The sequence below is a fragment of the Amyelois transitella genome, chromosome 20, assembly GCF_032362555.1.
Source record: "Amyelois transitella isolate CPQ chromosome 20, ilAmyTran1.1, whole genome shotgun sequence".
NCBI lineage: Eukaryota > Metazoa > Arthropoda > Insecta > Lepidoptera > Pyralidae > Amyelois > Amyelois transitella.
The window spans coordinates 9,770,969-9,786,596 of record NC_083523.1 but is presented as its reverse complement, the minus strand read 5'-3'; the positions used below and the strand labels follow the sequence as shown (position 1 = coordinate 9,786,596).

At 35.5% G+C, this 15,628-nt stretch overlaps 1 protein-coding gene and 1 non-coding gene across 3 annotated transcripts in view; one reads left to right on the top strand and one right to left on the bottom strand.

The window, feature by feature from the left end:
* Window positions 1-791: 791 nt before the first annotated feature.
* LOC106138977 (rho GTPase-activating protein 7) overlaps window positions 792-15,628 on the top strand; it is a 269,079-nt gene continuing 254,242 nt past the window's right edge. For both annotated transcript variants that reach the window (XM_060949881.1, XM_060949880.1), the window contains exon 1: window positions 792-1,002. In XM_060949881.1, coding sequence (XP_060805864.1) covers window positions 807-1,002 — 196 coding nt within the window. In that variant the 5' untranslated portion in view covers window positions 792-806. The remainder of the gene's footprint in view (window positions 1,003-15,628) is intronic.
* Window positions 1,134-1,206, bottom strand: Trnak-cuu (transfer RNA lysine (anticodon CUU)). The gene has a single exon. It is a non-coding gene; the product is annotated as a tRNA-Lys (tRNA).

Genomic DNA, 15,628 nt, shown 5'->3' with positions numbered 1-15,628 from the left:
TTGACTCTGCCTATCCCGCAAAGGATAAAAACGTGATTATATATTTGTATGTATGTATTTACAACAGACGTTTCTTATTTTAACCGCATTTCCGTTCCAATGGCAGAGCTGACTATGGAACTAACAAATTAAGGCTGTCCAAACTATAGGGCGACATAAAAATCAGCCTTTTGTTACTTTTGATGTACCGTATTTTAGCAAATGTGTTATCTCCCCGTACCCTTACGTACAAATTGGCTGGCCGTATAGTTACTCGTATGCCGAACGTAACATTTAATTGTATAATTGTGTACCAAAATGAATTTTTATTTATAAGTGCAGAACCCTTTAAAATAACCCAAATTTTCTCTCTTCACTCACGAGTACGTTTCTTGATTAACGATAGCTATTCCTTTGTTCCAGGTTAATTAATTGGTTCGGGAAGTGGAAGTGGGCGACCAACTTAGAAGCCTTTCGTGTGTAGTATTAGTGTATATACTTAACCAAGTTCCAAATTAAATGTGCCAAAATAATATGAAATAAGTGTTGAGTGTTGGATAAGTATGAATTTAATTTTTTAGTTAATTCAAAAATGTCTCTTTTAAGTGAAAAGATAACGTTAAATAAGTGGAAGTTTAAATAGAACTGACGGTCCAAGACGCGAATTTAATAGATTTTGTATGAAGCGTAGTCAGTTTATTAAATTATAATACGTGGTACACTATATTATAGAACACAGACACTAGAAAATAAAAAAATTCGTGCGAGTGGCGCCATCTAAAACGCGCAAACAGTGCTAGTGATCACTAACGCCATCTATCGTCACGATGGCGTCACCATCGGGCACGCATAGTCCCAAACCACCATCTCCTCCACCAGGGCACACGCCTTCGAAAATGGAAAGAAGGATGTCTCACTTCAAGGAGTACAAGTTCTTCAGATCATTCAGTGCAAAGGTCGAGAACTGGCCCATGAGGAAAGCAGAACAGCTGTGGAGGAAGATGAGGGAAAGAAAAATTGCAGGTGAGTGCTTAAAGTAAATTTTATTGAACACACTACATTTTATATTAGTTTAAACATAGTATGTACAGATAAAAAAAATATTCCCGAAATAATATCTTTACACAGATATAAAAAAAAATAATAAAAATTTACGCCCAACGTGGGGCTCGAACCCACGACCCTGAGATTAAGAGTCTCATGCTCTACCGACTGAGCTAGCCGGGCTGTGACAGGATGAACGAAATTTATATTTAAAAGTTGTATAGAGTCTGAGGTAGAGTTTTTAGGGCATCTTCGGTTTATTTTTGTCAGTGTTTTGTAAGCGCTAATCATAAAGTGCTGGTCTTTTTAAAAATATTTACCTACCTACTTTAAAAAAAAGTCGGCGTATAATTAAAATTTTTATTACTCGTAATCTCATTTTTTCCCCTCAAGCTTTAATTCAAAGGCGGGTAGGTAGGTACTTAGTTCCTTTATTGAAAAATTAAAAGCTCTTCCGTACTTTAAGATAGAAAAGCTTGTGATAACTCGTTTAAGAGGATTTTATTTTATTACGCAATTCTATGAGATTTTTAATGCGCAGTTAGATCTAATTAATGAGTTTTAAATTAAGAGTTTGAGATTTCGAGTACTTAAGTTGTTGAGTAAATTGATAGAGTACACACTATGCAAAAAAATATTTAATTTTAACCATTTTTCGATTAATTATAATGCCTAAAGAATATAATCAAAGAAATTTATCTGCGTTTCCGCGCAGAAGTTACATTCATGAGCTGTTAAAGTCAAATGGTAAAGTAGTCAGGGAAACCAAAACCCAATATAAAAATAAATCAACTGTTGAAGATCAATTTTTCATTGTATTTATACCTTGTAAAGTTCAGGTAGATTGTAAATATAGATGGCGCCACGGGTAAGGGCACTGTCAACACACGAGCCCTTATTGGGTCTCCGTTGTGCTGTCGAGACGGGATTGGAAGTAGCCACTTCAGATGTTTGCAGGTGCTGGATTCAGTACGTTGTTGTAGATATTTATAGACTTACTAGCTTCTGCCCGCGGCTCCGCCCGCTTGAAAAGTATATAGGTATGTCCTCCTCCGTACTCCACACTACGCGTATGTAAAATTTAATGCAGTTCGGTTTTGTGGTTTTGACGTTAAAGGCGGACAAACAAACGCAAACATACTTTCACATTTATAAACAAAAAGTAATACGAATATTGTTATTTTCAGCCCAATTAGCAGATTTTTCATCAAGTATTACAGAAAATCATTTATCGATATCCCTTTGCGATCGAATCGTTTTTGGGCGATGGGCTGGATACATTCATACATACATATAATCACGTCTGTATCCTTTGCGGGGTAGACAGAGCCAACAGTCTTGTAGACTGATAGGTCACGTTCAGCTATTTGGCTTTAAGATAGAATTGAGATTCAAATAGTGACAGGTTGCTAGCCCATCGCCTAAAAGAGGAATCCCAAGTTTATAAGCCTATCCCTTATTCGCCTTTTACGACATCCGTGGGAAAAAGATGGAGTGGTCCTATTCTTTTTTGTCATGATGCCGGGAACCACACGGCTGGATTCAGATACTTAGTGGCAGGTTGCTAACCTGTCGCTATCTGAATCTCATCTCTCTATCATAAAGCCATCCAGTTGAACGTGGCCTTTTAGTGTGCCAGTGCAAGCTAACAGACATGATACATGTATGCTTTAACGCCTGTTAAATATGAAGAGCAAAGATAGGTATTACCAATTTGCTTTAAATTAAACGTGCGGACATGTGTTCCGTGCTCTTATTTATATTAGACAAGACCGAGCACAACATAATATAAAAACATATAATTTAACATATTAACTTAAATGTATTTGAGGTAGGTCGGGAGTCAATAAGATGCTCAAGTCAGGCGACGCCAAAGTTTCTGATAGTGATCGTCGCACACAAACCAACAAAGCCGCGTGTAAACAATGTGCGACCGAAACGCGCACTGTTTCAATTTACATACATTTAGTTGTTTCTTTGTATTTTAAGATAAAAGCCGCAGGGTGAAGTGAACGACATCTACTCAAATGATTGCGCCCAAACCCCCACGGTGGTAATTTCCCCAGCAGGGGCTCGGTGTTCTAATTTCACATCAGAAAAGTGACTTTTTTACAGATATTTTGTGTATGAACGTTTTATGTGGATGTTGTGTGTTCGCTTTATATTTATATTTGTTCATCGCTTCTAACTTTTGTCGTAGCTTAATTCAGCCCGAGCCAAACGTTGTTTCTAAACTATTCATTAGAAGCGCTGAGCTTACATGAAGGGCGTTTTGTGGATTAAGTCAAAAAAGCATGTATGGAGTGACAAATGGAATGTAGTCTCTGCCTACCACTGCGGGAAAGACGTGTGATGTGTATGTTTATGTAAGCAAGTTGATAAGGATTATGCGATGCGTCGTGATCGAGCCGACTGTGACCACGGGTTGAAGGACCTACGACGGTGACCACGCGGGGAGCATTCGTGGGATTTTTATAATAAATATTATAATGGTACCTGTAAGAGATTCCCGTTGGTCCGGGTAACTGTTGAAAAATAAATCAAAAAGAACTTGAAAAGACTTGAAGGCCGCATATAGCTGCCACATAATGATGAAATTTAAATTTAGATAGTGACAGGTTATGTGAAATTTAGCTAGCCCAGCTAATAGACTTTTGAAATCTGTAAACGAAGAGATGCGGCTGGCACATTCTACGTTTACTTTTACATGGCTAGAGCAGTGATGGAAGGTTTCACCACCCATGGAAATGTAGTCGTTTTTAAAGGACTAATAATTACTCCAATCACAAGTTTTCACGTACTAATCAAACAAACCAACACAACAAACTCACCTCATTTCCCAATGTTTTCACAATACTTCACAATACTTATGTCATCTGACAATCTAAATAAAAAATATAAATAGTAAACTTTATAATCTGTTACAACACCCATCTCGCCATCTGTCATCGCATTCGAGAGGATGTAAAAAAACAACAGCGAGGTTCAGGGTTCACAAAAAGGTACAAAAATGATCCTTTGTCAGGATAAAAATGAAGCCGTGTTCGGAAATCCAAACAATGAAGAGACAAAAAAAGGATCGCGGATTTTGGGCGGCGTGGTGACCCTAGCGTTTGGTGCAAGGGTGTGTTCCACTTGGCTCTGTTGAATAATTTCCCAATTTCGGAATCGACATTGTATCTGTTCATTGGGTTTAGAAGAGAGAATCAATCTTAAAGATCTATCCATCTTATCCCATCATTTCACCCTGTCTTGACAATAACCTTGGCTGCACTTGATTTTTACACAAATGAGCAAAACTTGCGATATCTAACCAGATTGATGTCTGTGCTTACCTCACTCTATCTATATTAAAATAATGCAAGATTTTACAAATTCATTTAGTAAATAAAACTTCTCACAAATCGGAAAATTTATTGGAATTTAGAAAGATAAAATTCGTGAACAGGAAAAGCACGTAAAGGGATTTATTTTTATCGTCGACAACTTGCATAAAATATGATGATGCGGAGTTCAATAAATCAGCTTTTGACCGACCACGCTTACGTGCAGTAGACAGAGAAGAAATTCTATGAATGGACTGTATTACCCTTGTTTGGTTTCTACTTATACATATTCAGGTTTTATTGTGACACCAAACTGAACCACTTTTACGATGGGAGTCAGAAATCACGTAACAAAAACATATGAAATAGCTGCCTTCATTTTCACAGGTTCGAGGTTGTTCCATAGTAAAAGTAGTTCAGTTTGGTCTAATTAATACAAATATACATATGCTCACATCTATATCCCTAGCGGGGTAGACAGAGCCACCAGTCTTAAAAAGACTGATAGGCCACGCTCAGCTAGAGTTGAGATTCAAATAGTGACAGGTTGCTAGCCACTCGCCTAAAAGAGGAATCCCAAGTTTATAAGCCTATCCCTTAGTCGCCTTTTACGACATCCTATTCTTTTTTGTAATGGTGCCGGGAACCACACGGCGGATAATTAATTTAAGAAAAATCCTGTAGAGTCAATCCAGGGCGATCAGCAGGGAACAAACTCACAGCCAGGAGCACGCACGTATTGTATGTAAATGCGTGTCGTGGTCGCACGCACCGGGCCCGGGCGCGACGCGTGTCGCGGCGACATGCGACTAGCGACGTGCGGCGATCAGGAAGTGCCTTGTCTTAGCAGCGGAGGCTAATTAGTGTTGTGTTGAGTTTGAAGGCTCATAGCGCAGTGTGAGGAAGACGTCTGTGAATCACTTTTATTGGAAACTAGCTTATTGCCTTGAACTGAATTCGCGTGGGTGAGGTTCTAGATTTTAGGAAGTCCACTATAAATGCTAAAATCACATCAAAATCCGTACAGATTCTTCACCCCTCCGTTTTATCTGTGATGCGGGAACAAACATTTATACAGACAAAAAACAAGTTTTGGCTTTTCTAGTCCTATAAACACACCTCATATTAATTTTAAGTATTTCCTAGAAAGGAAATAAAGAAAAAAATACCTACTTACTGAAATTTGTAAAGTTACTCAAAGTACCACTCGTTTAAGGTGCTTTCTGATTCATATTTAAATAAATAGCTTTAATCGCTTAGTGCTTTTTTACTTAAAAACCTAAGTCCTTTTGAAATCGAGGAAACTTCAAATGAGGTAAATTAATACCGATCATGAAATCACCAAAGAGACTCGATATTTTACATAAACATAAATACAGTTATACTACAAAAACAGTCATCAACACTACATCTCCTGTACCGTAATTGTCACAAGCGATGGATTGGCCAAGAGTCAAAGGCTAATAAAACATTAATTCCGATACCACCAGCTTTCTAAAACCGCAAATTCTATTAATTTCCCTATCTGACGGTGCCATAGAGGAGGTATTTTGTAACAACAAGAATGAGCATTCAAATAAAACAGTGGTAATAATATGAATGTTGGGTCTTTCTTTCTTTTCGTAGTAAAATAAAAAAATAGGTTATTACTCATTTTGATTGTATATAAAAAACGTGATTCTAATCAGCAAGCTATATTGAATCATTTTATCTTTATATATACGAGTACTCACTCATATCTTTCAATAAAGTTTATTTTTGTATCCTTAACCAAAAGCTCATGTTTTATGAAATGAAACAAGAAGAACTTTTTTTTTTATTAACAAAGATGAATTTTTGTTGTTACTGTCTCCCTTTGGGGTAGGCTCTAAGTGTCTCCTGCTCACACAAAATGCGCGCTCTATGTAATGTCAACTCAATGGTCGGTACTTAATCACTCGTCATTTGTTTTCATTAGCAAAAACAGCCCGCGGTACTGGTTCCTCGCGGGTCCTCGGCGCACAAGTGAAATGATTTGCTATCTCTACCGATTTATTTGTGTTAATGTTGCAACGATGTTATCAATAAAGATATGCTAATTTTTTAAAGTAAACTTTTGGTGTCTAAACTCGTAGACAGGTTACGTTTTTATTTCACTTTCTCTCAACAAAACATTTTGTTGCCAAATTTTGTTATATGCAAGTAAAATCCTATTTGCATTATATCCTAAGCCGTTTCTCACTAATCCTATCTCCATTTCAGTATATCCTACGCCGTTTCTCACTAATCCTATCTCCATTTCAGTAAATCCTACGCCGTTTCTCACTAATCCTATCTCCATTTCAGTATATCCTACGCCGTTTTTCACTAATGCATCATTATGGCCATGTACAAAATAATTATAATAATTCTTATACCTTTATTGTTTAAAATAAGTATGATGAGATGTGTTATGATAAAATCTCGTCTATTTTGAAAACGGATGTGTTACAAAGGGAATGTTCCCACGGCTTCCTATAGAACTCCTACTTATGGCAATGTTGTCGGAACTCACTCGGCATTTAGCAGAATCACTCTCACTCAATGCTGAATGTTGCTGCTGTTTTGTAAAATTTGCCTTTCAGCTGAATGTCTTATAATTCTTTTAGGCGATGGGCTAGAAATCTAAAACTATTTGAAACTCAATTCCTTCGTTAAGCCATACAGCTGAACGTGGCTTATTAGTATTTTCGAAACTGTTGAAAGATAGACGAAAGACGTTCTTATATTATGCTGCTGGTGACAACACAATTTCAAGTTTTAAATTTACTACTTTGAACGACGTTGTTTTAAATTTTGTTATTTTTATAAGAACAAGTGTTTTGTGTAGCAGCAATTCAAATAAATATATTATCCATTCAAATAAATATATAAGACAATTTAGTCAATTCTGTGAGAACTCTCGACAAATTAAACTACGTGTTGCTCTGTAAAACAAAGTTAATTTTTATTTATAACTTTCACATTAGAAAAATACACACAATTACAATTACCAACTGAAATAAAACAAACTATACCTGTAAAACAAAGAAACGACATTTAAAGTTACTTTGTCGATCTCTTTTTACTACTTAACACAATCTTTAATTCACCTTTTTATTATTGTAAATCTGACGCCATCTTGTGTTTACAATATCATCTTATATTATTTTTTCTAACCACTAGCGCCATCTATCAAATCAACATAACAATTATAGTAAAGCGCTCAAATTTGAACTACGAAAGAAAGGAATTCAAAGGTATTTCCTTACAAATATATTTTCTAACTCGCGACCCGCCCCTTTTTTGCATAGAAAACCCTCTTTCTAATAGGTATTTCAAGCAGGAACCAAATCCGTCCACAAGATTAGCGCTTACATACAGACAGAGAAAATAGAGGGATTTTACTTTATAATATGTAGCGATAGAATTAGAACTTGTAGCAGGTATAGGTAGAATACTGATCCTTGAAATCATTAAAAAATTAAAATTTAAGAAGCGAGCAGAACATGATAATGTAATAATACCGACTTTGACTTCATAAATTAATTGTTTGTAATAAATTCCTACCCAACATAAAGGTAATTTTTAATCTTGAACCGAATTTAATTGCAATAATGGGATACTCCATCAAACCAAGTAGAAATTAAAATTGATTTAAAATTTGCTCGATAAAAGCAATAAAGTTGCGCCTTATCTAATATTATGAAAAAGAACAATTGTGACTGACTCATTATCTATATATCAATCGGATTTTTAAGGGAAATTATCGTACCTCTCCATCTAGAATCTAAGGTTTGTTTGTACTTAAAAAAATTTGGTCCACTGGCTGCAATGTGAAAGCATAACAAATTCACTTTCGCATCACATTGTTAATCGTCTAGTTAACAGACAGTGTCGCACAATGACTGGTGTTGACAATGGACACTTCATTTCGTGTCGAGACACCACGGAAATAGAGAATTGCAAATTGAATCTCATAATTTATTTTATAACATGAGAGAATTGAGAACGGTATCAAACTCTTTTTTTTTTTTTTATAAAACAGGTTAAACAGTTGCTTTTGGACTGTTTAATATTTATTAAAGGAACTGGCCACTTGGAAAAATAACAGTTTTAGCGCGCATTTTACACATAAGGAAAAAATATTAGGGGGTAGGGTAGGCAGGGCTCAATAAGGTTTTACATAAATCAATGACATTTCTGTTGCTGCTTAAAGTTTGTATGTAATAAAAATTAGACGATGGATGGATCATTCTTAAAAATTTTCATTGCCTCAAAATTGCTTACTGCTTGCGTGCATGTTTTTTTTAAATAGAATAGAATAGATTTATTTTCAAAATTGGATACAAGGTATCACTTATTGACGTCACATCACTTAAATCTAATTATAACTACTACCGCTTCCAAAGCGCATGTGTAAAAGAAGCGGTGGAACACACTACTCTACAGCATTTGTCAGTCAGCAATCGTGGACGAATGCATATTGTCTCCATTAATGTAACAAATAAAAACAATATCTTTTGGATAGGTCTCAAAAGCATTCCTTTTTTCTGATTCTTACATGAGTAACTTCCAGTTAGTTTATTTCCATGATGGACATGAACTACCGAGTGGTCCCTCCGCGGTATCAGCAGATAATCTCCCAGTTAACACATGACGGCTCACTCCGAACACTAAAAAAGCCAAAAGCATAATTTCTCTTTCGAAATGAAAGTGATGTGAATCAGTGTTAAGGTAAGTTTCCGAACCACGCAACTACAGTTTGTACGTTTAATTTCAAACAACACAAAACGACCGCTGAACACTTTTTTAAGTCATTGGCCAAATTTTGCCACTATTAAAAGGTTATTAAAATAATTTTATAAATAGTTAGAAAAATATTATTTAAACATAATCGCCCACGCACGAGCTTTTTAGTGTTTTTTGAAGACAGTTTTAATTTTTTAATTATTTTGTTTTCGTTCGATAGTTCGGAACCGTACATTAAATTTTATCGCAAGTCGATCTATGTATTGATTGCGATACACTTGTACAATTATGCGGACACTACTCAAAGGTTTCGGCATTCGCAATATGTTTCATGTCGGATCTAATAAAAAAGATACTAACTTTAAAGCAATAAATTAAAAACTGTTTAAAGATAAGACTGCAGATAGGGTCATGGAGGCCAGACGAAATGAAAAAGTTTATGACTAATTTCTGCTCCTGATTATAATTTTACACTAAAGTAAATTTCATATAAAAAATATATTAAAACAATATTGATTAATAATGACACAAATCTTCAATTTGTGCGATATTCAATTTTACTATATTATTATATTTAATATTATCTACAAATAAATATTAATAAAGCTATTTTATATCATTGGTATAAAGTCTATATCTCAGTAACTAACACTATTTGAGAAAGACAACGACAAATGGTCATATAGAGCGAGTGCCTTTGTCCATAAACACGTACATATATGTACATCACAACTTTATTCCGTTACGGAGTATACATATATAAATCATATCACATAAAATGATGCGACTTTCCCGGTGGAGTACATACATACATACATATAGTCACGTCAAAATCCCTTGCGGGGTAGACACAGTCAACAGTCTTGAAAAGACTGAATGGCCACGTTCTGCTATTTGGCTTAATGATAGAATTGTGACAGTGACAGGTTGCTAGCCCATCGCCTAAAAAAGAATCCCAAGTTTGTTAGCCTATCCCTTAGTCGCCTTTTACGACGTCCATGGGAAAGAGATCGAGTCTCAGAGAAACAGGCCCATACCCCAAAGGCCACGTGTAGCTGGTGTAATGCTTCCTTCGTAATAAAACTTTAACTAGTTTATAAGTGCTCTTTTACAAACAAATTAAGAGTTTCAGTATAAAGTTTCCGGCTTAAATTTTCAAACAAGACGCTTATTAACCAAGTTTCTTAAGAAGGCTTCTGTCTCACTACTTGTAAGTAGACAACAAACAACAACGTAGTTCCTAACTTCATTTCGCGAACAAGTCTGCAAGCTACCCAAAGCTTTAAGCACATTGTAGTTTGTTTGATATTAAGACAACGATATAGCTTAAAGAGTGTGTGGAATGGAATAATAATTTAATTCATTTTAGTCTCGGGTTTGAGCCTGCTCAGCTAATGTTTGTAAATATCGTTAATTATGTTTGACAACAATGATTAACCAGTGAAAAAGAAATAAGTATGACATTACAACTGATACGGAATACTGGTAACGTAAAACCGAACACATATTTTCTAACGTTAATAAAGTTACAAATTATCAACTTTCCGCCGTGTGGTTCCCGGCACCATTACAAAAAAGAATAGGACCACTTCATCTCTTTCCCATGGATGTCGTAAAAGGCGACTAAGGGAAAGGCTTATAAACTTGGTATTCCTCTTTTAGGCGATGGGCTAGCAACCTGTCACTATTTGAATCTCAATTCTATAATTAAGCCAAATAGCTGAACGTGGCCATTCAGTCTTTTCAAAACTGTTGGCTCTGTCTACCCCGCAAGGGATATAGACGTGACCATATGTATGTATGTATTATCAAGTTTCTCAGTGACGCCACCGAGATGACGTCACACTACACGGGAAACTCAGGGAATAGTCCATAAATTTATCAATTTTGCCATAGATTGGCGAAAGAAGGAGATACGTTAGATTTTTAAGTGGAACTGCAAGCTGATGTTCAGCCTGTATTCTGATATGATCGTATTGAAGTCAATGCTAGTGGTAAAGTGCAAAGGTTGGAATATTTTGTGCTGTTTTTAACAGTCTGAAAATAAATTGTGTAACATAATCTTCCTATCAAATAATTAATTTCGATTTCTATTTATCACGAGTGCCTGACATTAGGCCTGAGCTGCCCTGATACCAAATTAATTACTAAACAAATATAATAATGCCATTTTTCTACACAAAAAACATCTGTAAATTCTCCCTTTTCTGTAATCTGCAATGCCAAGGCTCATCTTGCTCGTTGGTGTAGGTCATTGTCCAAGCGGAGTAAGGATGTTTACACATCGGCGTCTGCGGCGGGGACACGCCATCAAACCTGCACGCTACTCGGTTTATTGACCATTTGCGTTTCATCCGATACAAAGGATTTAAGAAGGAAGCACGTGCCTCGTAAATGCTTAATTATTCCACTAAATACGTGTGAAGAACTCGATATCAATTGCGGCGTTATTTACATAAGTTGTCGGTGAATCATTTATTTATTTACTAGTTATTATGAAATCATTAATGAAAGGCTTACGTAGTCTTAAGACTAACACACACATTATTCTTTACATATTTGGCATGTATTGTACAAGTTTACCATCGTAAGAGCTGAGATCTTACTTATGTATAACTTACTTTATGTAGTATTGTGAATTCTATTCGTTTTTATTTTAAATCTTTAAGCAATATTTTGGATAAGCCCTTCTTATTGTTTTGTTTTAGTTTCCCATAACGGACAGAATAATTTCCCTCAAAAATATAAAGTATAACTAAGTCAAAATATCAATTAATCAAACGCCTATAGATCCACCCTAAGCCTGTGAGAGGTATATTAATACAATTCCCTAATCCACTTTGAAACAAAGACATTAATCCCCGGAACAACATGACGAGCGACACTTCTCCCGTCAGCCCGGACGCTCGGCAGCGGTGAAAAATGACGAGCACAGGAGCATCTGATCCCCTATTTGTATCCCTAACAACACTCATGTTTTCAACACGAAGGAAATAACAGGCATTTTGTTGTGAATTACTTTGTTGTTGTAACATGTAAGCTTAAATTATGCCTGTACTTTGACGCTGAGTAGTTGCAAATGTGAAAACGATAAGATAAAAAAAGAAAAACACCACTCCATTGCTTTCCCATGGATGTCGTAAAAAACGACTAAAGTACAGGCTTATAAACTTGGGATACTTCTATGAGCTATGGCTAGCAACCTGTCACTCTTTGAATCTCAAATCTATCAATAAGCCAAATAGCTGAACGTGGCCTATTGGTCTTTTCAAGGCTGTAGGCTCTGTCTATTCAGCCAGGGATATAGACTTGATTAAATGTATGTATAAGATATGTATAAGATGAAAATTACAGCTTAGTCAAAGAAAGGGTCAAAATAACTTTTGTGAAACAGTTTTGAGTTAATGAAATAAATGATGATAAAACATACATTTTCACACCTTCAGATAAGATCTCCAATTAATAAATTTCATTTCATCAAACTCCTCCTCAATAAATGACATTAAAAAGTTTGTTGTTTAATATTTTTGCGAAGAGAATTCTTATAGTTCAACTTAATTTACATTCATGTTAGAAAATAGAATATTTTTGCTTTTTCTCTTCAAAGTTATGTGCAGATAAAAGCATTTTGCTTTACAAATGCCACAAAAATACATACATACATATCTCGCAAGTATTGGAAACAGCAAAGACCGCATTTCGCGTGGGAAGTAAGGCCGCGATCACAATGATTTCCGCCGCGCCGCCAGCTGTCAGGAATTCCATCGGCTTGAGAACATTCCACGTGAACTACTTTATATTTTGCAAGAGGTATTTCTAAGAAATTTTACTTTACTTTACTTTACTTTAAAAATTAGATGTCAATTGACAGGACATTTTTATATCTATCCGTAATAGGCATTAGCTGATGTAATGTAAGTATAGGCATACGCAATATTTTATATACTTAGGCATTATTTGAGCTGGCATGTCACAATAACTTTCGCAAAGTTATTAACAACTAAATGCCTGTTATTTTCTACAAGGGAATCGGTGTCGTAAAGTTCCAGGCACCAATACAAAAAAGAATAGGACCACTTCATCTCTTTCCCATGGATGTCGTAAAAGGCGACTAAAGGGTAGGCTTATAAACTTGGGATTCATTTTTACGTTAGCAACCAACCACAGCTGAACGTCGCCTATCAGTCTTTTGAAGACTGGTACTGTCTACCCCGCAAGGCATATAGACGTATAAGAATATGTATGTATGTAAAAGTGATCTCTAGAAAATTTACTTAAAGACAAGCATGTTAATTTGAGGAAAAAAATACACGTCCCAAGCTAAAAGACGCATCCAGAAGAGAAATATTCAAATTGATTAAATTTTGCACCTTCCAGTCATTTCAAAACTGTCAGTGGGAAGAAAGGACATGCTATAACAATAATGAAATGAATGTATGACACGTATAGTACATGCAGGGTCAAAGGTTGAAAAGAATTAGTCTTTACTGACCCCACATCATTCCATTTTCGTTGATATAGAAATTCTCAGCATTCCCTCTTGTATCGGATATCTGTTTAGAAATAACTTTCGATCGGAATTTGCATATCCATTCTATCTTTATCGCTCCCCCAGTTTTAGACAGAGAGGGAGTGATAGTCTGAAACAGAATAAGGGCAAGTTTTTTGTTCGCATTAGTGGCTACTGTTCTGGTAATGTAAGATGAGGATGTAATGTGCAAGTGATAGGATAAGCGCGTATTTAATTTTAGTTCTATGTGCCAACAAAAAATTTAAAATGATTGGAGAGATCGCTTTGTAAAAAAAAATCTGACTTACCCGCTTAAAATAATGGTGATAGAAGGGCCCCGGGTATTCGACGTCTATAAAATCATTCAAATGCCTGTAAGTCCTGTAAACCAATTTTCCAATAACGAAGATTTATTTCATCGACCTATTCTTTGGTCAAAAATAACCGTTAAAGAATAGTTTAGCATCTCATTTTCATTTCGTATGTATATTTATCAAAATGTGAAATAGTCCACAGCTATTTTTCTAATCGACCATTAAAAAAATAGTAACTGCAAAATATAATATTTATGTATATTAAAATCGCTTCGTCGCATGCCATGCGCCGGCGCCAGTGAGTCACGTGCTGGGAGCTGTCGCTTCCGTTTCCGCTGAAACGCGATCACTCGGATCGATCTACCAACACTTCACAAATGTTACATTCACAGAGCACTGAACGCTCGATTAACATAGCCTTTGTTCTGTGGCTCTACTGCACAAATTGGTATGTTTTTGTCTCTGGATTGATTGATAGATTTTTTAAAGTGTTAGTTAGTAGTGTAAAGTTGCATGTGATTAAAACCAAATTAAATCACCTAATTTATTTTTAATTCTTTTTCCCTTCCTTGTTGCTACGTAAATGTTTGTTTCAGTTTCGAAACAAGAAGGAAGTTAAACGTATTCCAATTTAATGATCAAATAAAGGTTTTTCATATCAGTCATCAGTCGCCTTAAGATCAAAATCAAATGAAAATAAAATCCTATTGTGTTGGGTAAGGGAAACCGCGTACGCCCCGAGCAGGGATTATTGTGTGATATAGTGCTGTGCAAGAGCAGTGTCGATGCTATTACTTTAAAATATATCGTGCCAATCACTGACTGAAAATCGTGATTGTAGTTTGTTATTTTTTATTGTGCCTTTCAGGTTTTCTTTATTGTTGTTATAAGCGTTATCCTTAAAAAAAAACGAAATAACATGTTTATTGTAATTTTTTTTAATGATAAGTATATGTTTTTTAAAGGGGAATTACATAATTTGCGACAATTTTATCAGCTTTCTAGCTACACGGTTCATGAGATACTGCCTGATGACATACAACGGAGACTTATTTTAATATGGTCCTGTTTTTACCTTCTAGGTCTGGAACCCTAAAAACTAGTGTAAACTAAGGCGAGCACTGTATTAACACTAAAACCACATTGTCGCAGAAAATGTAAGTGTTCTCAAGTGTGTGATTAATTTATAATTTCGTTGTTTGCTCGGAGACATTCCCACAGGCCCTGTGGGTTGCGGTCAGCGTTTTACTTTTAAACAAACAGCGAGTTACTCTAACGTATGCAGTACAACTAGGTACATATTATTTTACCAAAATATCCAAGTTGATATTTACATTACAACTAAGTACCGTTACAAATTACGAAGATTCACAAATATTTCTCCTTCTTTTTGGGGTAATTTAATCCCATTTGCAAATTTCTAATCGTACAATATTTTGGATACATAAGCCATCAGGTTCTTGCAAGAAGTGACTCCGACCTCACAAAGACAGCTTTCATAATATCAATGTTTAAAATTTAATAGAATATTTGGACTGCATCCATACCTATGTACATTCAATAAAATTGTAACTGGCCGATGACTGTTCTTGGAAGATATTGGCAAAAAGAAAATCTAAGATTATCTTTGTTGGCCTACTAGAATTCAAAAATGTAATAATTTTCTAATCTCAGAATGTCCGTATGTTTATACTTACATTACGCGA